Here is a 26,961-nt window from a genome sequence, read left to right as displayed (position 1 = left end):
TCAGATAGTAAAAATGTATATCTAAATTAGAATAAAAATAAGAAAAAACAGAGGTCAGGTGGACTAGCGTGCATGCCTTGGATGACTCCTTAAGCAAGGTTTGTCTAGATTTCCTGATATGTAATTTTTAGTTCTTTTATATTTCTTTGATGATTTATATGTCATATTATAATTAGAATTCGGTTAGAATTGATTATGATCTTTCTTAAGTTTATCTTCCTATCAAGATTATAGGTTCATCTGGATCTAAAATTATAATGTAGTAGAAAATAAATTATATCATAGTCAATTTTAATTATATTTAAGTCACGATTAAATGTATAAATTATGAAAAAGATTATGAAAAAACTTAAGAATTACGGACTAAGGATCTACACTCCGCTAAGCAATGATCTATATCAAAAAAGAGTAACCCTAATTAGTACTATTTTTGGAGGGCATAGTATTTAATAGATAAGGACAAAAAAAGGTAACAAATTGTTTAGTGGATAATGGACCGTGTGTGGTGTTGGTTCGCTCAAGCTCACGGAGCCGCAAAGAGCACCGATGACGACGACTCAACGCGATCTCGCTCCCAACCGAACCCAAAACTCAAAACCACGGGGATTTGGAAAATGGATAGCGGAGCGTCGACATTCCCTGTCGCCGCCGAACGTGCTCGCTCCCCATGGAGGAAACGAGGAAGAAGGGAAAAGAGGCTTGAATGACCGAGAAGCGGCGCCGGAGCAGATTAACGATAGATGGTACTGGTGGCGGAGGACCCGGTAAAGTTATCTGATTTCCCTAATCGCAAATGTTTTATGCTTTCCTGTATTTATGCTCGCTTCTGAATAAACTCGCTGCATTCGACATCGCTTATAGAACAATTCTACTGTGCTATTTGATTTAGTGTGGAATGTATATCGTACACCTAATAGTGTAGAAATTTGGAGTAGGATGAGAACGCGAAGATTAAATTCCTGCAAAAGATGGCTAAACCTTGTATTTTTCTAACAAAAAACGGATTTTGAGTAGCAGCTCGTGTCAAAGCCTCCTTCACACGTCGATCTCTCCTCTCTTCTTCTTCCTTCTTCTTCTCCCCTTCTTTTTCTTCCATCATCAGTCCAACATCTTCCCAGCACCAGCAACTCTTCCTCTTCTTCCGGCCAACAACGTCAGCACTCTTCCTATTCTTCCAGCCAATAGCAGCAGCTCTTCTTTCTCCTTCCTTTCTTCCTGCTCCATCGAGCTACCGCACCAGCGAAGCTGCCATTTTCCTATCGTTGTTGTGCCTCCAGCTGCCAAACCGCCAGGTTTTCCTCCTCTTGGTTCTGTTCTTCCCCTCCTCTATCTCCTGGTGTGTTCATTACAGAAAATACTGTCATTGTTGTTCATGGCAGCGAGTGCTACTGTTCACAACAGTAGTGGTCAATTAAGTAAGTGTAAGAAATTAGTGAATGCTTGCATTTTGAAATCCAGAAATAATAAATTAATTTGGATTAATTACGATTTTTGGTATAGGTTTGACTAAACTGGCCGATCTATATCGGTGAAACATCTATATTGTTTCATCGATTTAGTGAAAAGGTAAAGTTTTTATTTTATTAGAATGTCATTTCGGGTGGATGTATTTAGAAGTGAAAATAAATAAATAAATAAATTTTTCATTCAACGGTAATATGTGTCATGTAAGAATTGAGATTATATTAAGGTAGCAAGATCAAAATTAATCGTCAATTTTTAATTTTAGTTAATTTTCATATTTTTGTGTTATTATTATTGGATATTTACCTTGAGTTTTGATGGGTAAATCTATTTTTTTTTACTTTTATATATTTTTCTTTGTACATGAATAAATAGATAAAATGGATTATATATACTTGTATAAATGTCTCGGTCTTTTAAACAAGAGTAAATTCTTCTTCATTTTCCACTTAGCAAATTTTGCCTTTTTTTTTCCTTGGACTCTAGTTTTGCTGGCAAGGTTATCTTTTTGATATTATAGTTGGTTTCAGCTAGATCATAGAGTTGCTCTGAGATAGCCTTCTGCTAATTCTTGATTTAGTTTTATTTTGATGTATTTCATTTTTATTCATATGCTCTTTTATTTTATACAATTTTGTTATATTTGTGGAAAATATATATAAGTAAATATTTAAAGTCTGCTGAATTTTTGAGTTATCTTGAGTATTTGTTTATATGACTCTTGGTTCTCTTTTATAACACTGTTACCAGTGAGATAGCTTTTTGTAAGTGGAAATTGCACCTTCAGGGCGTGACAATTTCCTTGGGTAGCTTTTGGTTCTCTTTTTTTTCTTGGCCTCTAGTTTTACATTATAGAATGTTAAAGACGAATCTACATATCTTGCCATAAAGTCAACATATGAGTCAAATTTTTCTTAGCAAATTTTCATATTCCCTAATTTAAATATCGAACTTGTGTTTAAATAAGTTGAAAAATTAAAACAAGTATTGTAATCAATTTTTTTCATAAGACAGAAAGTACATATAAAGAATATGAATACATCAAAAGTGGATCTAATGGAGAAATTTGAATTCATAAATGTAATGTAAAGTTTTTACCATATTACTAGGTACTTTATAATAATCATGACTCCGTACAATTTTATTTTTAGTATTGATATATAACTCTCATTTGTTAAGTGGAATACTGAATTTGTCAATTGGGTAGATAAAAGCAAATAAAAAAACTAAATTGATTAATGAACATTAAAATTTTAAGTAATTATTGAAAAAATGATGCCAAGTGATATGTTGATGTTTAAGGTGCTATCTTATATTACTAGTTTATTTTTTTTTTGGCTTCTTTGGATAACATAAACAAGGATCAAGTTTATTATTTTCTAAGGAGGTTAAGTCAATAGAAGATTCTTCTAATGTTATATTATTTTTGTTGTTCATCGAAATGCCATTAGAAGATTTTTCTAAAATGTTATTAAAGTGTTCTTAAGGTTTCATCTTTAGGGTATTCATCTATAGTTTCATTAAGGAGCTCTTCAACATTTGAGGACTTGCTTAAAATTGAGTTATCAGAAGGCTTATTTGAGCACAACTATATAATTTTAACTAGAAGTGCAAAATTAGCAAATTGTATCTATTCGGTAGTAGAGGCCATGTTATATTGGTTAAAATAATTTTTAACGTTGTCTAACTAATGTAAAAATATATTAGGTTCCATTCTACCATCAAAAGTAGAAGCATCTTTTCTTACACACATAAATGTACAATCATTATTATTTTTAGAAAAACAATTTAATTCCTCTCTAGTCATAGATAACTTCGTTGGTGCAATCAAGTACCAAGTGATTGAGTCCGATCATATTTTTTTGATGTGGTTAGCAATAGTTTAAAGTTAGACTTTCGTTAAACTAATGACGTGTGACGTTGCAGAGTAATGGAAAAGTCCAACAAGAGTTGGCAAAAGTCCAAGTTGGTCGAGGTTGATTGAACATTTGATAAAAGAAGTCCTACAAGTGCTAGTAGAGTTAGAAAGCCCAATAGGTTGTAGATGAAATCTTGATATGTCAATGTGGATTGAATATTAGGTAGATGAAGGAAGACTCGAAAATGAGACCTCTCATTAGGTTAACGACGACCAGATACTAGAAAAAGTTCAGAAGATGAACTCTTTACAAGTGAGATGTAGGAGAGCAACTTATAATTTGGGTAAGGGTAACTTTCTTATTTACGTGATGGCTTGACCAAGAAATAGATATTTCACGGTAAAAGTCAATGGACCAGACTAAGTATGAAACATTAACTAAACTGTATGGTTGACTAAGACTTGCAATAGATTTATCTTTGTTCCAAATCTAGTAGACTGAAAGCAAAGATTAGGCCGATTGATGTTTAAATTCAAATAATGTACATACTAAATAGCATATGTTTTGGTTCAGTCAACTCAGGGTAAATAGCAACCCATTGATGACATAGTGTCAGCGGATAATATAGTCGCGATCCAAGATATTGACTGAGATCAAGTCTTGACTAGTCAACTGATGACTAGTTGAGCATATGTCACAGTTGGATTCATAAAGGCAGATGACCATTGTTTGATTCATTATTGGACTTTGGTTAGAAATTTAAATTGATGGTAGTTCTCTTCACTTATTCTAATAGATGAGTTTATCATAAAGGTATACAAGTTGAGTATATCTTGAGCATAAGAAATCCTAGGTGGTGACTACTTTGAAGTAATTACTGCATTGTTTCATTTAAATTTGAAACATCTTTAATTGATCAGATAACTTAACTCTAAACATGATTTGTGATGTCTTATGCCCTTTGAGAAATATACACATAAACCATAACACCAATAATATCAAATCCCAAAAAATTGGACTGTAGAAGATCCCTTGATGACTTACTTTTGAAGATTGCCTAGTGACATAACCTTGTTAGAGCTTTTTATTGATTCAGCCACTTTAAAGAATGATCTACATGCTACTGAGCATAGCTTAGATTGACAAATTATAATTGGTTCATGCTACCCAAGGAGACCAAAAGAAAAAGCAGAATAAAAAAATAATACAGGAAATAAGAATGCATGCTGTCTATTTGATAATAATAAATCAATTAAAAATTTCATCGATACATGTCCTTTTGTGTGGTTATTTATAACTATATAAAGTTGAATTCAAAGATTAAGTTTTCTTGGTTACTACTTGTCGTAATACTGAGATTTCTAATGAGCTAATACACGAGATACATGTTGATGTTATGAACATAGTCATACAGAGTAATAATTACGTAAAGTATCTAGTGAAATGTTACATTATCCTCTTGCATTCATGAACTTTAATTATCTTATGAAAACTACTTTATGAGAGCATTTTTATCTGGTTTATTTAGTCATGTTAAGAAAAAAAAAGGTCTAATTTCTATTTATTTAACTTACAAACAACAACAACCGACCCTTATTCCACTAGGTAAATCGACTACATGAATTCTTTTACGTCATTGGCCTCTATCCCCTACTATATCATCATCTATATTTAAATAAATTTTATTGTATTTTATTGTTACTAACCAAATCTTTTTTGGTCTTCTTCGTTTGATGCACGTGTTTTTCATAGTTTCACATCGCCTAACTAGAGCATTTGTTGGTCGTCTAAACATATACTTGTACCATCTTAAACGTGTTTTCCCTCAATAGATGCAACTCCAACTTTCTCTATAATGCTTTATTTATTATTTTGTCCATCCTCGTATGCCCACACATCCACTTTAACATCCTCATCTCTGCAACTCTCATCTTCTGTTCATGTGCTCGAATCATAGCCTAACATTTAGCTCCATAGGTCTAAGCAGTTTTGTAGAATTTTTCTATAAGTTTTAGAGGTACTTTATGATCATATAAAATATCTGACGCTCTCCTCCATTTAAACCTTCCTGCTTGTATTTTATGTAAGACATCTCTCAATCCCGCCATCATTATACAAAAATGATCCTAAATATTTAAAGTTCTAAGTTCTAGGCAATTCGTCATTTCCTCTCTTAACAATTGTTTTATTACATCTAATATTGTTAAACTTAAATTTCATATATTCTATCTTTATTCTACTAAGCCTAAAACCTTTTCTTTTTAATATTTCTGGTCAAGATTCTAGTTTAGCATTTACTTTTTCACGTGTTTCATCTACCAAAATAATATTATTGTAAACAACATGCACCACGGTACTGTGTCTCGAATGTATACAATGAGTTCATCTATAATTAGTGTAAAAAGATAAGGACTTAGAGTTAATTTTTGATGTAATCCTATCTTTATTAGAAATACTCCAGTTACTCCGCCTTAAGTTTTTACTCTGGTCATTACATCCTCATACATATTCTTAATTAATTCAATATATGTTATATTAACACCTCTCATTTCTAGAATTATCCATATAATTTCTCAAGGGATTCTATCATAAGTTTTTTTTAGTCAATGAATACCATGTGTAGATCTTGTTTTTGCTTCCGATATTTTTTCAATTAGTTGTCTAAGAAGATGTATAACTTCTATTGTCGATCTTCCAGGCATGAACCCAAATTAATTTTCGGTCACCGTGGTCTCCTTCCTTAATCTCTTTTCTATTACTTTTTCCCAAAGTTTCATGGTATGACTCATTAATTTAATACCCCTATAGTTTGTATAATTTTATACGTCTCCCTTGTTCTTATATAAGGGAACTAGAGTACTTACCTTCCATTCATTAGACTTTTTTTTTTGTTTTCACTATCATGTTAAATAATTTTGTAAATTATTCAATACTTTGTTTCTCTAGGTATTTCCATACTTTTATAAAATATTATCTGGTCGAACGATTTTTTCGTGCATTCCATTTAAAGCTTGTTCTACTTCTAAAGTTTGAATTCTGCGATAAAATTTTAATTTTTATACTTATTTGACCTACTTAAATTACCTAAGTTAAGTTGGTTACCTAATCTTCATTAAAAAGTTGATAAAAATACCAATTCCACCACTCTTTTATTTCTATTATTTACTAGTACTATTGCATTCATCTTTAATATGTTTTATTTGAATAAGATCTCTTGTTGTTTTTTCTCACTTTAGCTATTTCTCTTTCCCCTTCTTTTGTATCCCATTTTTTATATAATCATTTAAAAGTTTCATTCTTTGTTTTATTTACTACTTTCTTAGCCTCTTTCTTGGCTACTATATATTTTCTTAAGTTTTCCTCGTTTTTACAAATATATAATTCCTTATAAGCTGTTCGTTTTTCCTTTATTTTCTCTTGTACTTTCTCATTCCACCACTATATTTCTTTATTTAGTGGTGCATGTCCCTTTAACTCACCAAGTATACTCTTAGCTACTATTTTCAACTTTTATATCATCTTATCCCATGTTGTATTAGAGTCATCGTATATTACACCTGGGTTATTAAAGACGTGCTTGAGGCGCTCCCAAGGCGCGCCAAAGGCGTTAGGCACACAAGGCGCTGGGAAAACGCCTTCTCCCACGCGAGGTGGGGTGCACCTCGGGCGCCTCCTCACCTCAACTGAGGCGCGATCGGGGCACGATCGTGAACCATTTCTGATTTTTATCAAAAAAAAATATTTCAAACCAATTTGATTTGAAATTAGAGCACGGAGAAGAAAAGGATAAAAGGGAAGAAGAAAAGAATGCAAGAGGAAGAAGAAGAAACCTGAATTTGAAGAAGAGTTGCACCGTCGCCGTCGCCCAGGTATTTCCTTCCATCGCCATCGTCGCTGAGTCGCGCGTTGCCCAGGTATGTGTTTTTTCTTTCTTTTTTTTGTTTTTCTATTTTTCACTTCTTCTTCTTCTGTTTTCTTCTTCTATTATTGCTTTTCTTCTTCTTTTTCTCTTCTTCATTTTAACTGTTTAATTTTTCTTTGTTTCTCCATCTTCTTCTTTGCTTCTCTTTATTCTGGTATCTTTTTTTCTTCCTCTTTTTCTTTTTTTCTTCTTGTTGAGTTGTGGTTCGTGTTCTTGTTGTTGTCCGGGTTTGTTTGTTTTTTTCCCATTTTTGCAAGTTGTGTTCTTGCTGTCGACTGTTGTTCGGTTTTGCTGTTGTCTGGTTTTTCTTTGTTTTTTGTCCTATTTTTCATTTTTTTCTGTTTTTCTTTTTGTTTTTTTTCCTATTTTTCTATTGTTGAATGTTGATACTTTTCTTTTGCGGGTACTTTTCCATTAAAATGCTTCTTTATTTTGTTTTTGGTTTTTTAGACTATTTTCTTGTCTAATTATCATGGAAGGTAGTAGTGATTCTCCAACATATATATCAAAAGATCCGGCATGGAATTATTTTCAAAGAGTTAATCCGGATAACAAAAATGATTTGATTTATAACTTTTGTCAAAAAGTTATAAAAGAGGTATCTATCGTGCAAACAACATCTTGTTGGGGGGTTTCGAAATACTACGATTTGCAAAAGATGCCCACCTCATGTACGTGAAGAAATTAAAAATTTCATGGAGAAAAAGACAAAGAAAAGTAATCTTTTTAAACTTGTGACATTGGACTTTGAGAATGTAGACCCTCTTGGTGATGATATTGATATGGATGATATTGGTGCTAAAGCCGTGCCGCCTATAAATACAAGTTCTAGATCAGTGAATATGTAAAAAAGGCCAAAGACAAATAGGATATATATTTTGCTCCTAATGTGCAAAAAAAAATGTTGAAAGTAGAAAGGGTAAAGAGAGGCAAACTACGATAAATGAGGCATACAAGAAAGAATTGAAGGAAAAAGCTTGTATGGTTGTAATTGAGTGGATGTATGATGCGACAATTCCTTTTAATGTTGTTAACTATTCAAGTTTCAAAAGGATGTTGGACTTGGTTGGTCAATATGGTAGAGGTCTAAAAGGACCTAGTTATCATGAGGTGTGGGTTCCTTTTCTAAAAAAAGTTGTTGATAATGTGACAAATGATTACATTAAGTCGTGTGAAACAGAATGGGCCAAGTATGATTGTAGTTTGATGGCAGATGAGTGGACAGACAAAAGGCATAGGACATTGATTAATTTTTTAGTGAATTCTCCTAAGGGTGCGTTTGGTTCAAGTTATCATGTATAACCTTGGTTATGTGATTACCAAGTAATCACATAACCAAGGTTATGGGGAATAAAATATAATCAAATGTTGTTTGGTTCAACGGTAATGTAACAAAAACTTGTTTGTTTGAAGGTTTTAATAAATAACCTAGTTTAATATTTTACTATATTAGTCTTAGTTACAAAACTAACCATATATTATTATTATTATTATTATTTAAACTCTACGTTTTTTTATTTTTTCTTTTCCATGTTTTTCTTTATTTTTATGTTTTTTAATTTTTTTTTATTTCTTTTCGTTTTTTTAATTTTTTTATTTTTTTTCGTTTATTATTTTTTTTAAATTTTTAAAGTTTTTTTTAATTTTTTTTACTTTTTAATTTTTTAATGTTTTTTATGGTTTTTTATTTTTTAATTTTTTCTATTTTCCCTTTTTTATATATATTTTAATTTTTTTTATGTTTTTATTATTTTTTACATTTTTTTATTTTTAAATTTTTTTTATGTTTTTTATTATTTTTTAATTTTTTAATGTTTTTTCTATTTTAAATTTTTTAATGTTTTTTTTTACATTTTTTATTTTTTTTAAAAGTTTTTTATTTTATTATATTTTATTATATTTTTTATTTTTTAATTTTTTTTTTACATTTTTTTATCACATTTTTCTCTTATTCGAGGGTATTTTGGGTAAAAATTTTTTGTTAACCTCGGAATCAAGAAAAACCTTAATTTTTTGAGGTTTTCCGATTCCGGGTTGCATGCCCCTTTTGTTAACGTGTCGGGCATGGAACATTACTCGGGAATCATCGATTACCTAAATCAAACAAAGTTTTCGTTGATAACTTTGGATAGATAACCAAGATTATCAAGGATAATCCCGAACTAAACACACCTTAAAGGTTCAGTTTTCATCGAATCGGTTGATGCTTCTGATTATGCAAAGATTGGAGAGAATATTTCAGTTGCTTGATCGATTTGTTGAGCGTGTAGGAGAAGCAAATGTTGTTCAAGTTGTTACAGATAGTGCAAGTAACAATGTGCTTGCTAGTAAGAATCTATTTAATTCTTTCTTATCAATATGCTTTTCCTTAGATATGTTAAACTTATCTAGTTTTCTAACTTCTTTTGTAGGAAAATTATTAGAAGCAAAAAATGTCACCCTTGTATTGGACTCCTTGTGCTGCTCACTGCGTCGACTTGATCTTAGAAGATATTGGGAAATTGCATGATTTTAAAGTAACATTGAAGAAGGTAATGAGCATGAATGCTTACATTTATGTTCGCCCTAGCATGGTAAATATGTTGAGGCAATTCACAAGACAAAAGAGCTTTGCCAGGCGAGTGTCACAAGATTTGTTACTGCTTTTCTCACTCTTGAAAGGATGCATCTATAGAAGCAAAATTTTAAAAAATGTTCATTTCGAAGGATTGGACAGAGAGTAAATGAGCAAAATAAGCAACGGGGAAGAAGGTAGCTAAAATCATCATGACACTTAGATTTTAGAGCAGTATTATGCATATATTAAAGATATATGCTCCTTTAGTCCGTGTTCTGAGATTAGTTGATGGCGAAAGAAAACCTGCAATGAGCTATATTTATGAGGCTATGGATAGGGCAAAAGAAACAATTATGAAGACCTTTAAGGAGAAAGAAGAGAAATACAAAGAAGTATTTGTATCATTGATACGAGATGGGAATGTCAACTTCATCGACCTCTGCATGCTGCAGGACATTATTTGAATCCAGAATATTTTTATTCATACACAGATTCAAATATCTGTGGAGAAGTGGTGAATGGTTTGTTTGAAACTATGGAGAGATTGGTTTCAAGCATTGCTGAGCAAGATAAAATCACTACCCAACTCTCTATATATTGAAAGGCAGAAGGGCTATTTGGGAGGAATGTGACAATTAGACATAGAAGAGCATTATCTCCAGTGGAATGGTGGGAGTGCTACAGAGCAAATACCCTAGAATTGTAAAAGTTTGCTATTAAAGTGCTTAACCTCACTTGTAGTGCTTTTGGCTATGAGCGGAATTGGAGTGTATTTGAGTAGGTATGTAATAAATATAAATGTATAATACTATTAGTATGTTACTTTTATAAGTAGAAAATATTTTTTGCTATTTTATTATATTTATTGTGATTTTTGTCATTTTATAGATTCACAACAAAAAAAAGGAATAGGCTAGCTCAGTAGCGCTTAAATGATTTCGTATTTGTGAAATACAATCGTGCCTTAAAACTTCGGTATGATGCACGTGATAAGATTGCCCCCATCTTTTTGGCAGATACTGATAACAATAATGAATTATTAATGGGTAGAATGGATGGAGAAAGTGATAATGAAGAAGATGAGTTAGTTTTTGAAGGTGATGGCTTGACATGAGATGTTGTTGCTAGGGCTAGTGGAGTTGAAGAGCCTAAATTTTATACTAGAGGAAAAAACATTGCATCCATGGCCTCTGTTTCACATGTTAGGCTTAAACAAGTCGAGAAGGGAAATACATCTTCCTTTATGAGACACTAATCTCTAAGACTTAGAGATGAAGAAGAAGAAGAAATTGAATTTGAAGAAGATGAAGATGAAGGTAAAGAAGAAGAAGAATACAATGAGGATGATCTTGAGCTTGATGATTAATTTGACTCATTACGCTTGTTTTGATGTACTTTGTTAGTTTAGATTAGAAAATTGAAACTTGAAAGTTTTAAACTTTTATTAATTTATCATGGTGTTGTTTTGCTTGTCATATTTGATATTTGTATGTGTGGAATATTAATAGTTATCATATTTGACATAGTAGTTTAATAATCAACCTCATGTTTAAAAGGCGCACGCCTCGGGCGCGCCTCGTGCCTCGGGTTCTCGGAGCCCTTTTGTGCCTCGCGCCTCTAACAACACTGATTACACCTAATGTTTGTAATCCTACCTTCTTAAATATATTTTACTTCTCATTCTTTAACTTCCATCACTTAATTCTAGGAGTTGTATGTATTTTCTTTCTATTGATACTATGCTTGAAGCGTATATCCAACACTACTAATCTACGTTGGGTAGTTAAGCTTTCTTCAGGGATGACCTTATAATCTTTACAAATCTTTCTATCCCTCTTCCTAACAAAGTCAATTTGCGATTTATTATTCCCAGAACGTAACTAAGTGTTCTTCTTATCTTAAAAAACGTATTAGCTAATATAAGATCATATGTTATCGCAAAATCCAATATAGTTTTCTCTTTTTCATTTTTCGTTCCAAACTCATAACCCCATGTACTCTCTTATATTTCTTATTTTTCACTCCGACATGTTCATTTAGATCACCTCTTATTAAAATCATTTCATTTGGCGGAATGTTTTGTGATACTTCATCTAGGTCATCCCAAAACCTGGATTTGATAGCTTTATCTAATTCTACTTGCGGTGCATATATATTATTTATGTTCATAGTTTATTTCACCACTATTATTTTAAGGGCTATAATTCTATTCCTTTTTCTAACTGCTCCTACAACTTCATCCTTTAACGAACTATCTATAACAACACACTCTATTTCTTGTTTTACTTTTTCCTATGTACCATAACTTAAAATTCGAGTTTTCTATCATTTTTACCTTCTCGCTTATCTATTTTGTCTTTTATACACACAAAATACTAGTTCTTCTCCTAATCATTGCATTTAATTTCCTTCTTATAATATTTGTTTTTATCCAACTTATGGAGTGAGAACTCTTATCTATTTAATACTACACCCAAGTTCTCATGAAAATGTAGCGGTCCTTGCCTATACGTTACAGTCGGATCCTGCAATGCGAATTCTTGCATATTTAGCATTACACTCGAGTTCTGGAGATGTAGCGTTCTTGTCGAAATGTTACAGTCGGACCTTACAATGTGTTTCTTTCAGGGAACAACCTAACATTAGTACAATAGTTTAATAGATCCATTCATTGAACATTTGTCATAGTTTAACGCTAGCTGACAACCTAACGCAACCCTCCTCCCTCATCCGGATCATAGTTTAATGGATCCTCCTTTAAATTACCAACCTATTAAAAATTTTACATTAGAATATATATCCTAATTAACTCCAGAAATTCCAGTCTCTTGTCCTTGTATGTCAAGCTCACACTTCTTCAATTTTGGTTTAAGCGGATTCATCATCAATATTGTTAATTCAATGACCCATGACTACTAAAGAGATGGGAACATCTTCCTCATCTCATGATCAGTCAGTAGCTTTTCTTATTGAAAGGAGTGACAAAAATGTTTAAGTCAAATCTCTTCAAGAACTAGAAGAAAGAGAAAATACACAAGCTCTGATTCACTCATTCAAAGGAATGTTTAGAGAAGAACACACTGAAGGCAATATACAAAGATAATTCTGTGTAGTCAACCCATTGTCTAGCCTAAGTGGTTGATGGGTGCCTAAGCGATCAACATCAAAATAATATTTTAAAATAAGGAAGAGAAGAAATTAAATTAAGTATTACTATCTTATTAATGTATGTATAACAAATATATCTTTAATCAAAATAAGTTTACAATATAAATAAATAAGTCATAATTGATAAATGAATAAGCAACTTGTAAAAAAGAAAAAAAAACTCAAATATTTTTTCATAGATCCATCTAGACTGCCTAGGCGGATTGCCCAAGCGGCCTTTTAAAGAGTTATTTAACTGGATTGCCTACCAACTACGCGAAATAGTCCCTTACAAGAAGCATATATGTGGTCGCCTTTTAAACCGATGCAATATACTTCTTGAAAATTGAGATTTAAATGATATTATTGTTATCCATACTCATTGGAATGAACACAATGATTGAGGATGCTAACAACTTGTCAAGAGTCAAGTTTCCTTCGCGAGGGAGGAGAATAATGCAAATTAGTAGTTTAGTTTTTAAAAGTTTTGGACTTCTTAAAAGTTTATTTTGTTATATATAATTAATTAGGAGAATGGGTTAATTTTGTTATTTTTTAATTTGATAATTTATTGAACCACGTAACTAGATTTTCATAATACCCAAAATGTGTACCCAACTTTTATATTTATCAAAATGCATAGTTGTTTCCCATTATACCCCTTCTTTATTTGCAATCGATTGCATCAGTCGATTCCTAAACTTATTGGGTTGATTTGTTAGTTAGCTGCGTCACTCGACTGATAAATTTCATGCCCGATTTAGAAGTCAACTGATCATAACACATCATTTTAATACTCTAATTTTAATACCCTACTTAAATTTAATACTCTAATTTTAATACCCTACGTATATTTAATGTTCTAATTTTCATACCCCAATTCATGCTTGAGGGCATGGTTGCATGATAATGCAAGAAGTGTAATGAACTTGGTTTGAAATGTTTTTGAGGTGTGTAAGATCATCAATGAATTTTGTTGATGACCTTATAATGTCCAAAATTTTAAAATCTTGACATGCTCTGAAGCAAGGGAGTCCTAAGAACTCTTTGGTGGTGTTGGTGAGTGAATATGAAGGGCTTAGATCCTTTAATGAGTTCGTGACAAAGCATCTCAAGGCTGTGTAAATTTCAAAAACCCATAACTCTTTATATAAGCTGTGAAATCCATATCTAAGAGCATGATTAAACTCAAGGGACTCCTAAAAACGATGTTCTAAATGGTGTTGTAGGCGGCCGTCTAGGTGGTGCCTAGGAGGGAGGTGGAGGTCATCTGCCCCGCTTTTGTTGGAGGCGACCTTAAAATATGGGGTAAAATAAGTAGGTTAAAAAAAACTTAATTGCCTTCCGCCTTCGCCTCCTTCCGCCTGCCGCCGTTTCACAGCTACTGTCACTAAGCGCTCGCAGCTGCCGCCAGCCACTTGCGCTGCTGCCCGCCACTACTGCCTACCGCTGCTACTGTCATCGGATAAGGTTTTCAAAAACCTAGATTTCAAAGTTTCCTTTGGAGGCTCGTGCAAGAACACCATAACGCCTCGCCGGACCTGTCGCTAGGGCACGGACGCCTCGCCGGACCTGTCGCAAGGGCACGAACACATCGCTCGGGCCCGACAACAGGCCTGGACGTGTTGCCCAGGCTCGACGAGGCTATCGTGCACACGCGACGGACCATCTAGCGAGTGTCCGTCGCCCGTGCTGCCTGTCACGCATGCTCTCACGGAGCAGAAACCGATTAGACTTCTTTTTTTTTGTGTTGGTTTGTTTTTAGACTTAGGATTTAATCAAATTTTATCAAATATTTTATATTAATAATTTTAATCAACTCCTAAATAATTTAAATAGACCTACTTAAAACCTAACTTACGCCACATACCTCGTCCCCACCTAAGATATTTTTTTAGTTTAAACTTTTTTTTGTGCTTAATATCATAATTCAACTTCCAAACGCTAAAGGCAAAATCCTAAATGACATACCCACAAGCTAAAAAAAATAATAATAAAAAAAAATCTCAAATTGACTAATCACATATACATAGCTATTAGTCTATTATATATATTTAATTTTCTAATATTTAGATTAAATTGTTGCGCTAACTTTTAGTTCTTAAATTTTTTTTTATTATTGAAGATTAATTGTGGAAAATGAGAAACAACCAGAGGTAGAATTGAAGCGGAAGTCTAATGATATTTTTTAGGATTATGGGTACAGTATTGCAAAGAAAAAAGAGATTGGATCACATGCAAATTATGTAAGAAACTTATTAAAGGAGGAGTTTATCGAATGGAGCATCATATTGCAGGTATTGTAGGACAAGTTGAAGCATGCCCTAAAGCATCTGATTAAGACAAAAAAAAAGAGTACGAGCTTATCTTGAAAATAACAAGAATAAGAAGCGAGAAAGGATGGAAGAACTAAAAGAAGAGAGGGTGGAAGTAAATATGTGTTGATGTAGAGGATGAAGATTGTCCAGTGGAGGGAGATTCTTCTTAAAAAAAAAGTCAAGCACCTCAGACCTATTGATAAGTGGACATCTGCAATCAATCCAACAAAGGCAAAACAACAAAACATAAATGATGCATTAAAGTTAAAGTTTACAACTGATGTGCATGAGTACCTTGCAAGATGAATTTATGAGGCGGGGATTCCTTTTCATGCAATTGACAATCAAGGCTTTAGATAATTTATAGAGGCGGTTGGTCAATTTGGTCCGGGCTACAAACCTCCAAATCAATATCTTCTAAGAGAGCCACTTTTGAAACAAGCAGTTGAGAGAACCAAATTATCTCTTAAAAAGTATGAAGAATAGTGGATGAAAAATGGATGTTCAATTATGACCGATGCATGGATAGATCGTAAGAGGAGAAGCATTATGAATTTATGTGTTAATTACAAACTAGGTATTTCATTTTTTGGTTCTATTGAAGAATCCATGGAGGCACACACTGGGACTTGCATCTTTGAGGTTGTGGAAAAATATATCAATGAAATTGCTCTCAACATGTGGTTCAAGTAGTGACACAATGCAACAAACAATATGGCAGCTGCGGAGTTGTTGAAGGTTACACAACCTCAAATTTTTTGGAACTCTTGTGCGACTCATACAATCAACCTCATGCTTGAAGCAATTGGAAAGCTACTCAAGTTTAACGGAATACTTGAAAAAGCAAAGGCTCTAACAATATTCATCTATGCACATCATAGAACTTTGGCTATTATGAGGAAATATACCAAGAAGAGGGATATTGTGAGACTCGGGGTGACTAGATTTGCTACTTCGTTTTTGACATTGGAAAATCTCAAAGACAAGATCAATTGAGACTTATGTTTACATCAGAGGAGTGGAGCAGCACAAAATTAAGGAGTAGTTTGTAGGGGAAAGCGACGGAGGCGACGATAACAAGTATCTCTTTTTTGAATGATGTTTCTTTGGCTTTGAATGTTTTCATCCCTTTAGTGAAAGTTTTACACCTTATTGACGGTGACAAAAATCCCTTAATGGCCTTTTTATTGGGTGCACTTAAACAAACCAAGGAAGAGATTAGAAAGACTTTCAAAAAAGAAGAAAATGTCATCCCTACTTTGAAGATTATTGATGAGAAGTCTAAAGGTAGACTTGATAGTCCTTTGTATTATACCGCTTACTTGTTGAATCCAATTTTTTACTTCAAAGATCCAAGCATACAAAATGACATCAATGTTATGAATGAGTTTTTAAATTGTGTTGAGAGAATTTTTCCCACTGATGAGGATATACAATTTACCATTTCTAATGAAGAATTGTTGAAGTATAAGAGTAAATCTGGAAACTTTGGAAGAAAAATGACGGTCATAGCATATGAGAAGGTGGATGTGTACCATGACTTTGATCTAGGTATATCTTTTTTCTTTATTTCTATTCACTAGCATATATGTCTCTTTTACTTATTTTTGGATTTATTATTAATTTATTTTTTTGCTTCTTTAATTTTTTAAGTTGGATGGTAGTCTAATTATGATGGTGACACTCCAAACTTGCAAAAAATGGCAATGAGATTTCTCTTTTTAACAAGTATTTTATCAGGGTGTGAAAGAAATTGGAGCTAATTTGAAAGGGTAAGTAGTAATTCATAAATTATATTATTTATTCTTTCTTTTTATTATTTTTAATAATTTTCTAATTGTTTAGATACATACTAAGAAGAGGAATAGGCTCGAGACATCAAGATTGAATGATCTTGTATATGTCAAATTCAACGCCAATCTTATGAAAAAAAAAAGTAAAAGAGAGATGGGTGAAGATTTGCTTTTATCCTCTCAAGCTAGTGAAGCTCAAGGTTGGTTTATTGATGGTGGCGATGAAGATGAGGTAGAGCCGGGTTCGGGACTTAGAGAATGGTGGCGGAGGCCTCGGGAGCGAATGAAATGCTACAACCAAGGAGGAGCAAGGAACATCTCCATTAGAGAACTTGATGAGAATCTAGATACATCGGAGGAGGAGAATAAAGAAGATGTTGATTTTGAGTCTGATGATGGGAGGATTATGGATGTAGCTGATGGTACATGTGTAGATGATTTGGAAGATTAGTTATATTTGATCTAGCCCTTCTTAACTTGTTGTCATGTTAAATTGAAACTTTAATTTTTTTTAACTTAGACTTTTGGTATAAATAGTGATATTACTTTTTTATTATTAATATGATGATGAATTTTTATTAATTATCTTGTTAGATTATCTTTTTTATTGTAGGAACCCTAAAAAAAATTCAACCGCCTAGGCGGCTGGGGCAGTATCGTCGTTTACAACACTGCTTAAAAATGTAATGGTTCTGATTTGAAGTGATTTTGAGGTGCCTAAGATTATCAACAGATTTTAATTAAAACTTGACCCTACACTGTCCAAAATTTTTAAATCTTGACATACTTTGAAACAGAAGAGTCCTAAGAACCCTTTGATGGTGTTGGTGAGTGAGTATGACATGCCTAGGCCCTCTAATGATCTCGTGACAAAATATTTCAAAGCCATGCCAATTTTAGAAACTCATAGCTCTCTATTTAGGTTGCGAACTCCAAGTTTTAGTGCATGATTACACTCAGGGGACTAGCAAAAGTGTAATGGTCCTAGTTTGAAGTGTTTCGGAGGTGCCTAAGGTGTTTTGACCAAAATTCGCTTATGGCCTTAGGCACCTCATCACTTCAAACTAAGCTCATTGAACTCTGTCTCATCTTGAGTATAACCATGCTCTTAGACATGGATTGGGGTATTAGAATTGGGGCATCAAATTTATGGTAGTTGATTGACATATTATGATCACTTGACTAATAGTCTAGTTTGTGATGGCCCGAAGAAATTAATACTCAAGTGACATAATCGAGCAGAATCGATTAGGGCAGTCGATTGTCCACATAACAATAGTAGTTGACCCTGATAAAGGAGGGGCATAATAGGAAACACCTATGTGTTTTGGTAAATATGAAAGTTGGGTAGCATTTTGGATGTTGTGGAACTCCGGCTACGTGGTTCACTAAATTGCTATTTTTAATTTGCCAATTTTCATGATTAGAAAATATAATATATTTTAAATTTGCTTGAGTCTTGTAAGATATAAAAGTACTTTTTCTTAAGATATTTGCAATTTATTTCTAACTTTATGTGGATTGGCATCAGTAACAGGACTCGGATCCTCATATTTGATTATCTTTGTATAATAAAATTTTCAATTTGTGAGTGTGTTTGATTGCTTATTTCTCTATGTGAGATCGTTTATTTCTCTGTATTGGATTTTTTTTTATCCCTGATGCTATATCAAGTGGCATAAGATCTCTGTCAATTTTGATCTAATTCTTAGCTGCATTAGAGGCTGTGACCCTCAAATATTGCTTGATTGTTACAAGGAAAAATGATTATTTTCCTTGTTTGATTGTCATACATGGAAGATATTCTCTCTTTCTTCTCCTCCCTTCCATTTCATGGCCAGTATGAGCGACTGATAATTCTCACTGGGGTCAATGGGCTTACTAATTGGTAGGGATGGTAGGACAATCACCAACAGGATGGTTGAGGTTGCTGACTGGCAAGGATAACCAATGGTTGTTGGTAGGTAGGGGTGGATGACTAATTGATATGGACTTTTTTTGATGGCTGGTGGTCATTGGCTGACAGAGTTTAGGGTTTAGGGTTTATAAAAGGTTGGAGGCAAAGAAGTGGGCTCGAGGGCAGAGAGGAATTAACTAATGTTCGAGTGTGGGAAAAGGACTTTTGATTGTTCCAAGCAGAAATCTTTATGCCTTAAAATGCTACATATTTTCTATTGACCGACATAATATTTCTGTTTACTATAAGTTTCCGTCATGCCGCATATTAAATGTATTATAAAAATTGTGGAAAAATATTATCCACAAAACAAATAAGCTTTAATGTTAATTTTGTATGGTACAAAATACACATCAGTCTGATCAAGAATAATTATTAGCACTAGGCTTTTTTTCTTGTAAAATGTTCACAAAGCAAAAAAGCACAAGATTCCATTGCTAGAAATATTCTATAATTTCTCAGCTCAAATGGGGAACAGCATAGAGCCAATAAGAACATGGAACTCAAGTCTTGAACATTTCCTTTCACTAGGCTAAAAATCATACTATACCCTATGTTTAGAGCCAATAAGAACATGGATTTCAAGTCCAGAACATTTCCTCTTGTTAGGCTAAAAGATCATACAAATGCAAATGTACTAGATTCCATTACAAGATCTCCCTTGATATTGTCTCAATCTTTTACCCTCTCTCACAACATGTTCCCTCCACTAAACTGATCTTCTTTAGTGTACCTTGGGAGTTAAGCAATCCCATCTGACTTCTGTGCTTAGGGCCCTGGTTACATGATTAAAAAAAATAATAATTATTGTGCTGTTTAAAGATAACCAACATTTCTATCATTGTGCTTTCTCTCCGAGGAAATATACAGATCGTAGAAGAGTTTACAAAAAACAAATCTTATTGTAGTGATATGCTCTGCGTAACTATGAGAGGATGGAATACCCTGGAGTGGTTGAGCTTTTGGTTTATCCTCAGAAGCAATTCCCCTGCCACTTGTAAGCTTTCATCCAACTTTTAACACCTGTCCAGCAGTGAAAGATGATTTCTCCTCGACCCGACGACTGAAAAATCCAAGAATTCTCTCAGCAGAACGTGAGGGGGGAGGGGTCTAAAGTACTACTTAATTATTGCAGAACTAAGCTTTCAACATAGTTTTAATGATGAAACTAAGATTTGGATAGGCCCATGGAAATCTTTTATAATCAGAAGTTGATGATGTCCTAGATAAATTAACTGTCCACTTAAATAAATCAAAGTTAAGAATCACCCCTGATGCTCAGTCTGTCGATGGATAATTTATTTTGGATAATTATCTTCAGTTCCTATTGGTGAAATATTCTTTCTTTGGCGGTTGCTGCTTCAATGAGAAGACTGAAAGCTAAGAAGAAAAATATTGGCTAGAAAGAGGACTAACCAATATTCTTAGGTTTGATTAGACACCACCTGGATGCTTTTTTTGTTTTGTCATTCTTTGATAACCCATATTCATGGATCTTAATTATCTGTACTGATTTTTTTATCGAAAGACAACTGCATTATAAAGGGAAAGTTATTTAAGATTAAGTTAATATAAGGGTCAAGTATTTATTTCTTGGTTGGTATAGTTCAAGTATGAAAGCAGGAGCAAATGCATACACACTATTTATTTTAACTGGTGTCTAACTTTTTTAACTGGACCAGACCGGCAAGTAATGATGGGAAAAGAGCTGGCAAATCCGAACTAAACTGATCCAATCCCAACAAAAAAAGGTTTTTTTTGGATTTTGGGTTAGGTTTTGAGGATGTAAAATATTGTGTTTTAGGTTCAAGTCTTTTTTTTTTTCCAACCCAAATTGGTAGGGTGGCTAATTATTGCATAATTCATATAATTCAAATTAAAGTGATAATGAAGTTCAAAAAAATAAGAATTAAATTGTATTTTGATCATATTGTAAGATGACAAATGTTTTAAAATTTTGCAAACATAAAACTCAAACAAGAAATAAAAAAAGCTTGAAACCTAACTTGAAAATTTCGTGTTCAATGTTCTTTTTAACTTGGTCCACATTAGAGTTGGGTTTAGAAATTTTTTTGTACGCCAGATGAAAACGGATTAGGTCACCTTTTCCTTAAACTCATTCTGACTCATGCACTCCCCTATTGGCAAGTTCAATTGGTAACCTTGGAATTAGGAATTTTCTTTGGTTCCCAAGTTATTTCAAAAGCTTTATTAAGTTTTGAAGTTAATAAGTTTTGTTGAGCTGAAGATCAGTTTGAATTAGAAGCTTTCAAACTAGTTAAGAAAATACAAAATTGATTTTTATGTTTAATCCGGGTCGCTATGCATAGAAGTGAAACTAGACTGAAAGTTACCATAAAATTATTTATTTATTTTTCATAAGAGACTATATGTTGAAGAAATTGAGATAGATGGGTTGTAATCTTTCAGGCATATTATCCTCCTCCTCGAGGTTTAATATACCCCCATGAGTTAGTGTATTCGTAGATATCATAAATTTAATCTAGGATCCTATTAATTTGATTGCACTCCTGCGTCTGTGCCCTTCACTAATGAAGAAGAGCTCACAGTTAATAGAAATGACTATAGAGAGGAAAAGGTGTGTAAGAGGAAGAACGATAAGAACATTAGATTTTTTTTTTATTTTTTGAATTTGAATTTGATTCTGGTCTTCTTTGCTCATTCGATGGGCTATTTAAGAGCCAATCCATGTCCAATTCTACTCGAGCTACCCTTATTGGTCAACATCTGTCCATATTCATTCTAGACCCTTGGATCATTTGACAATCCATATCATACCACAAGCATCAGTTGGTAGTATGATGATTCACTCTACAAGTTAGGGTAACCTATGGAATGAAATGAAATGAGCAATTGAACACGTCTCATGATGTGTGCATGCTTAGTGCAAGGTTTATCGATAAGGAGACAATACACGGAATGTGACTCCACTTCCACCATCATTCAAGACTCTTGCATGTCAAAATCTCTATTTATATCTTTGCTTCCTTCGACTCCCCAATGTAGGACTAGAAACTCACATTAGCACTTTTGTTTTCTTTTTTACTTTTCTTATCCTTTAGAAAAAGTTCTTGACTAAATCGTATTTGGTATTTTTGGAGTAAGTTAATGATCTCATGAAAACCAAGACAAGTTCTTTCAAGCAAACAAAGACAACTATTTTTTGTTTTCAATTTTGTATTTATTTCTTTATACTCCCATTTTTCGCCAAGTAAAAAACACAAGTGAGTTAATGGCAATTAAATTACCTTAACTAGGGATGAAATAAAATATATGTTAATCCTACATAACAGGGACAACAACTACCTGAATAGCTTGACATAACTTTCACTTCTGCTAAATTGGCCTGACATCAGTATTCTCTTTACTTCCATCCAAATTCCAGCCACCGTTCTATGAATTAGAATGCATGATAAAGCAGGCCAGCTAAGAAAAGAGTAACTCACCAACTGATACTGGCTCTTTTGCTGTTCAATAAGCTTCCTCATAGTGGCTTGACAATTTATTAAGCAAAAGCAGAAGGAATCTTTTTGAGCTTTATACCCTGCACCACCAGCATCCATTAGCCCCCCACCAATACATGTCCTCTCATGCCAAAATGCACCAAGTGTTGCCCCTTAGCTACTCTACCAATGGAGAACCTCCAAGACCCCTACGATTGGAGGAAACTTATATTAAGATTTTCCTCGTGTATTAATTACCCTTTTATTGGACATGATTCTTGTGCTCATTGTTCAAAGCGCAAAAAGTAAAAGGGAATGAGATGACTCCGAAAGTCTTTGTTAATGGCTTTCTCACATGTCCCTTAGGGAGCATAGGAATAGCAGTCAACAAACTGTGCAGAAAAGGCACTCTGTGGAGGGACCTCAACTTGATGCCATGTCATCAGTACATACTAAAGCCATTAATGGGGTGGTCGAACCCAGCTTGTCTTTGTTCAATCAATAAGAGGATTTCTACCCTATGTGAAGGGACAAGGCAGGGCCAGAGAATTGACAGAGGACAAACAATTTTGATGTATAAAGATTCCACCATCGAGTGAGGCACTATAAAAGGGCAGCCCTGTCTTCGTGGACCATCATTGGTGGGAAGTCTGCTAGGAAAGCAGAGAGGAAGGACAGAGCTCAGCAGTGCAGCAACCTCGAAGCTAGTCTAAACTAGTGGGAGGTTGTGTGCGAGGATGGTGCGAGGCAAGGTGCAACTCAGGCGTGTCGAGAACCCGGTCCACCGGCAGGTAACCTTTTGCAAGCGTCGGGCAGGACTACTGAAGAAAGCCCGTGAGTTGTCAGTGTTGTGTGACGCTGACATCGGCATCATGATCTTCTCTGCCCATGGCAAGCTCTATGAATTGGCTACAAAGGGGTACGTCGATATCATATCAATTTCTTAGCTTTTACTATGTCCATAGATGTGTTGTTCTTAATTGATGAGATATTGAGTTGGGCTATCTTGGAAGGACAATGGAAAGCTTGATTAAGAGGTACAAGATGGCATCTGAAGAAAGTCAAAACCATGTGAGTGCTGCTGTGAATCCACCTCAGGTCTGTCCAATGTTTTTTATTTCTATTTCTCAGTAGGGTAAAGAAACAGTAGCAATGCAAAAGAGTAAATAAAGGAAGGTAATCCCAATATCTTACAAGGTAAAGTCATGCGCAATGACTCTAGACAGAAAAGAATACGATGTGTCTTAAGGACAACATCTCGCCTGAGAATATGACACTCATAAATATGCTTTTCTTCCTTGAATCTTGATCAGCGTAGATAATATATAAAGCCTCTGGTATCATTTGCTTTTATATATTCGTACTAATATTCTTGGAATACTTAAAGTTACCATAATTTTGGTTAATTATTGTGCACGGTTAACTTCTCTACTGATTTAATGACAACGATTGTGTAGTTGATATATAATTGTCACGTCATTTTCAAATGCTTCTAGATCATCCATGATCGAACCGAGTCCTAGTAGCTTAGATTTTTCATTTGTTTGAACTTATGGACTATTGAGTTTGGATTCTTTATGTTTGATTCAACCATACAAATGTAAAGCAATATACAAGATATGGAGAGTGGCATAACAAATATGCCCACTATGAAATGCAGATTAGCTTGCGTATGCTTTTGATAAATGCAATAATTAACTTGAAACCTGATGACTTAAATAGTTCAAATGAATAAAGTCCATTTATAATCATATGTCAAGCATAAAATACTATGGGTAGTCATAAAGTATTTTAATTTAGCTTGCTATGTAATTAACCTAAGAATTAGGCAATTGTTAACACATGAAGCAAATAAAGTAGTCGACCATCCACGTGTTTTAAAATTGTTTGAATTGTCCAGATTGAATAGAAATCTAATTCTAATCCAGGTCAACTCGGGCACTAAATCTAGAATTAAGAACTGGTCCCAATCAAGTTTTTTTTTTCTACTAGTCAAAAAGTTTATCTACCATACCACTAAAATTCCTTTGTGCAGTTTTGTTTAATCTTATATCAATGCATATTATTTCTCTCATCATTTAACATTGTCTCAACGTTAATAGGATTCTGAACGAGAGATTTTTCGGTTGAAACAAGAGATCAATGTTCTGCAAAACAGTCTGGGGTATATAACATATTTATTCTGAAACTTAATTGTTGAATCACAAATATGCAAATTAGATTTGTTTTCCCCCTAAAAGTCTATATATGCTATCATGAGATTTCTCTATGGTTATAATAAATAAATCCTAAAGAAGCAAAATTGAGAAGATTGCACAGTATTTAAACCTATTTTTCTTATGGTTGTAATAATTATTTAATTTGAGTGTGGCATTCATGCAGGCACCTTTTTGGAGAAGGAAGCCCTGGCCATGGGCAGATGAGCCTTGATGAATTGTACATATTGGAAAGGCACCTTGAGATTTGGATGGACCACATTAGGACCATGAAGGTAGAAAGAACATCAAAATTCTAATCCTATGCTAACTAAACTCTTTCAGTATGCAATTTGCTGATATTTTTAATCCCTCTCTCTGTCTATTTTACTCCAGACGCAGATCATGCTCCAAGAGATTGAATCCCTGAAGAACAAGGTATCAGACAATAAACACTAGTAATCTAGTAACAGCACTTTAATATTGGAAACATGATGCCATCAACATCTTCACATCTGATGTCATTGTCATCATCACATGATGTAATATCACTATCAAGCCGTATTAGTATCAAATATTTGACATCGGTATAAGCACATCAAAACATAAATTAGGGACAACAGTAAAAGTGATACAGCATAAATATGCCTGTCATGATCTTTCAAGCTGTACTAGTATTTCTATACTCATCCAAACCATATATTTCTATACTCATTGATTCATTCTCTTAAAAGATTTGCCCTTGATTACTAATTAAAAGAGTGCTAAAGGTGTTCTCGACTTTTCACTTGCTTTCCAAACCATTGTGCAGGGGGGTATACTGAAAGCCACCAATGAATTCCTTCAAGAGAAGGTAATGATCTCTCATCATCTTCAGAACCAAATATGAACTGAAATCAAATTTCCTTTTTCTTATTTATTTATTTATTTTTATTGCAGATTGTGGAGAAAAATGGGCTTTATGATGTAGCCCCAATGATGGTCCAACCCAATGGGCATTTTGAGATGTCCCCAATCACAGTTGCTGACTACATGAATGCTTACCCACTGACTATACAGGACCAATTTGACAATTTTTGGGGGCCCGAAACGGGTTTCTCCTGATGGTAATAAGGCTAGTTGAGGGATCTAAACTAATATTTCTCAACCAAGTCCTATTTTTATATTTCGCTCGTGGAACTTTTTATGTGTCTGGTTTGTATTGAATAATATGCATCACAACTCTCGTCCATGCACTTTACTCCTATGCTGGGGAGTTTATTGCAAGGGCTTTGATGGTTTATTAATTATGTGAAAAATCTTAATCTGTTAATCATACATTGGGATTGTATCGCAGTCAATGTTTTTTTACATAAGAATGAAGCTTGAATATATATATTTTTTAAAATAAATTTGTCTTGATTGGATTTTGGAATTCAAAAACATATTTTAATTTTTTAATTATCAAATGTAAAATTATTTTCATAAGTTATTGATCATATAATAGCTGTTAAAATTATGATATTTTATTGGACTGTGAATTCAACTTTCACAAATTGTGCACCATATTTTAAGTTTTTTAAATCATATTTTTTTTTTTGTCTCCTGTTGTGCCCAATGGATGCCTATATATTTTTACAATAGCATGATATTATTCATTTTAGATTTAGGTCTTCATGATTTTGCTATTGGGTTCTCCCCAAAAGGTCTCATGTCAATAGAGATATTCTATATCTTTTTAATCTCATGATCTTTACTAAATCTTTCCAATATAAGACTTTGATTGGATCCTAACAATCCTCCCCTCAAATGAAGGACCATAATTGCTCTCATGGTCTGGATCTCCTCGCGAGCATCTAGTCATCCTTACATGTTCTGGGCCTCCTCGCAAGCATCCGCACCCGGTCATCTTGATCTACTCTGGGCCTCCCCGCGAGCATTCGATCACCTTGACCTGCTTCGGGTCTCACTACGAGCATCCGGTCACCCTGACCTACTCCCCTCCCCGCGAGCATCTGATCACCTTGACCTGCTTCAGGCCTCCCCGCAAGTATTCAGTCATCCTGACCTATTCCGGGCCTCCCCGTGAGTATCCGGTCACCTTGACCTGCTTTGGAGCCTTTCCCACAAGCATCTGGTCATCATGACCTGTTCCAGGCCTTTCTGTAAGAAGCTTGATCCGGTTAATGTTCACCTGCTTCAGGTATATTTGTGAACATCCGGCCACCTTGACATGCTTCAGACCTCCCTGCGAGCATCTGGTCACCCTGATCTACTCACCTCCCTGTAAGTATTCGATCACCTTG

At 33.9% G+C, this 26,961-nt stretch overlaps 2 protein-coding genes across 3 annotated transcripts; both read left to right on the top strand.

The window, feature by feature from the left end:
* Positions 1–537: 537 nt before the first annotated feature.
* Positions 538–26,067, top strand: LOC121984441 (MADS-box transcription factor 26-like). 2 transcript variants are annotated; one of them, XM_042537369.1, is made up of 8 exons: positions 538–764; positions 22,848–23,400; positions 23,495–23,579; positions 24,584–24,645; positions 24,864–24,972; positions 25,073–25,114; positions 25,488–25,529; positions 25,616–26,067. In XM_042537369.1, exons 2-8 carry the CDS (start codon positions 23,219–23,221, stop codon positions 25,778–25,780), a joined length of 687 nt encoding a protein of 228 aa, XP_042393303.1. In that variant the 5' UTR covers positions 538–764; positions 22,848–23,218; the 3' UTR covers positions 25,781–26,067. The 2 variants fall into 2 exon arrangements, with proteins under 2 accessions (XP_042393303.1, XP_042393304.1); XM_042537370.1 differs by lacking the exon at positions 538–764 and having other exon boundaries at positions 22,990–23,400; positions 23,495–23,552.
* On the top strand, positions 16,443–17,511 carry LOC121986674. The gene is made up of 2 exons (XM_042540628.1): positions 16,443–16,790; positions 17,113–17,511. The coding sequence occupies exons 1-2, from the start codon at positions 16,443–16,445 to the stop codon at positions 17,509–17,511; spliced, it is 747 nt and encodes a 248-aa protein (XP_042396562.1).
* Positions 26,068–26,961: the final 894 nt, after the last annotated feature.

The sequence above is a fragment of the Zingiber officinale genome, chromosome 5B, assembly GCF_018446385.1.
Source record: "Zingiber officinale cultivar Zhangliang chromosome 5B, Zo_v1.1, whole genome shotgun sequence".
In the NCBI taxonomy this organism is placed as follows: domain Eukaryota; kingdom Viridiplantae; phylum Streptophyta; class Magnoliopsida; order Zingiberales; family Zingiberaceae; genus Zingiber; species Zingiber officinale.
Note: the sequence above shows the minus strand (reverse complement) of the source record. Positions and strands in the feature narration are given on the sequence as shown.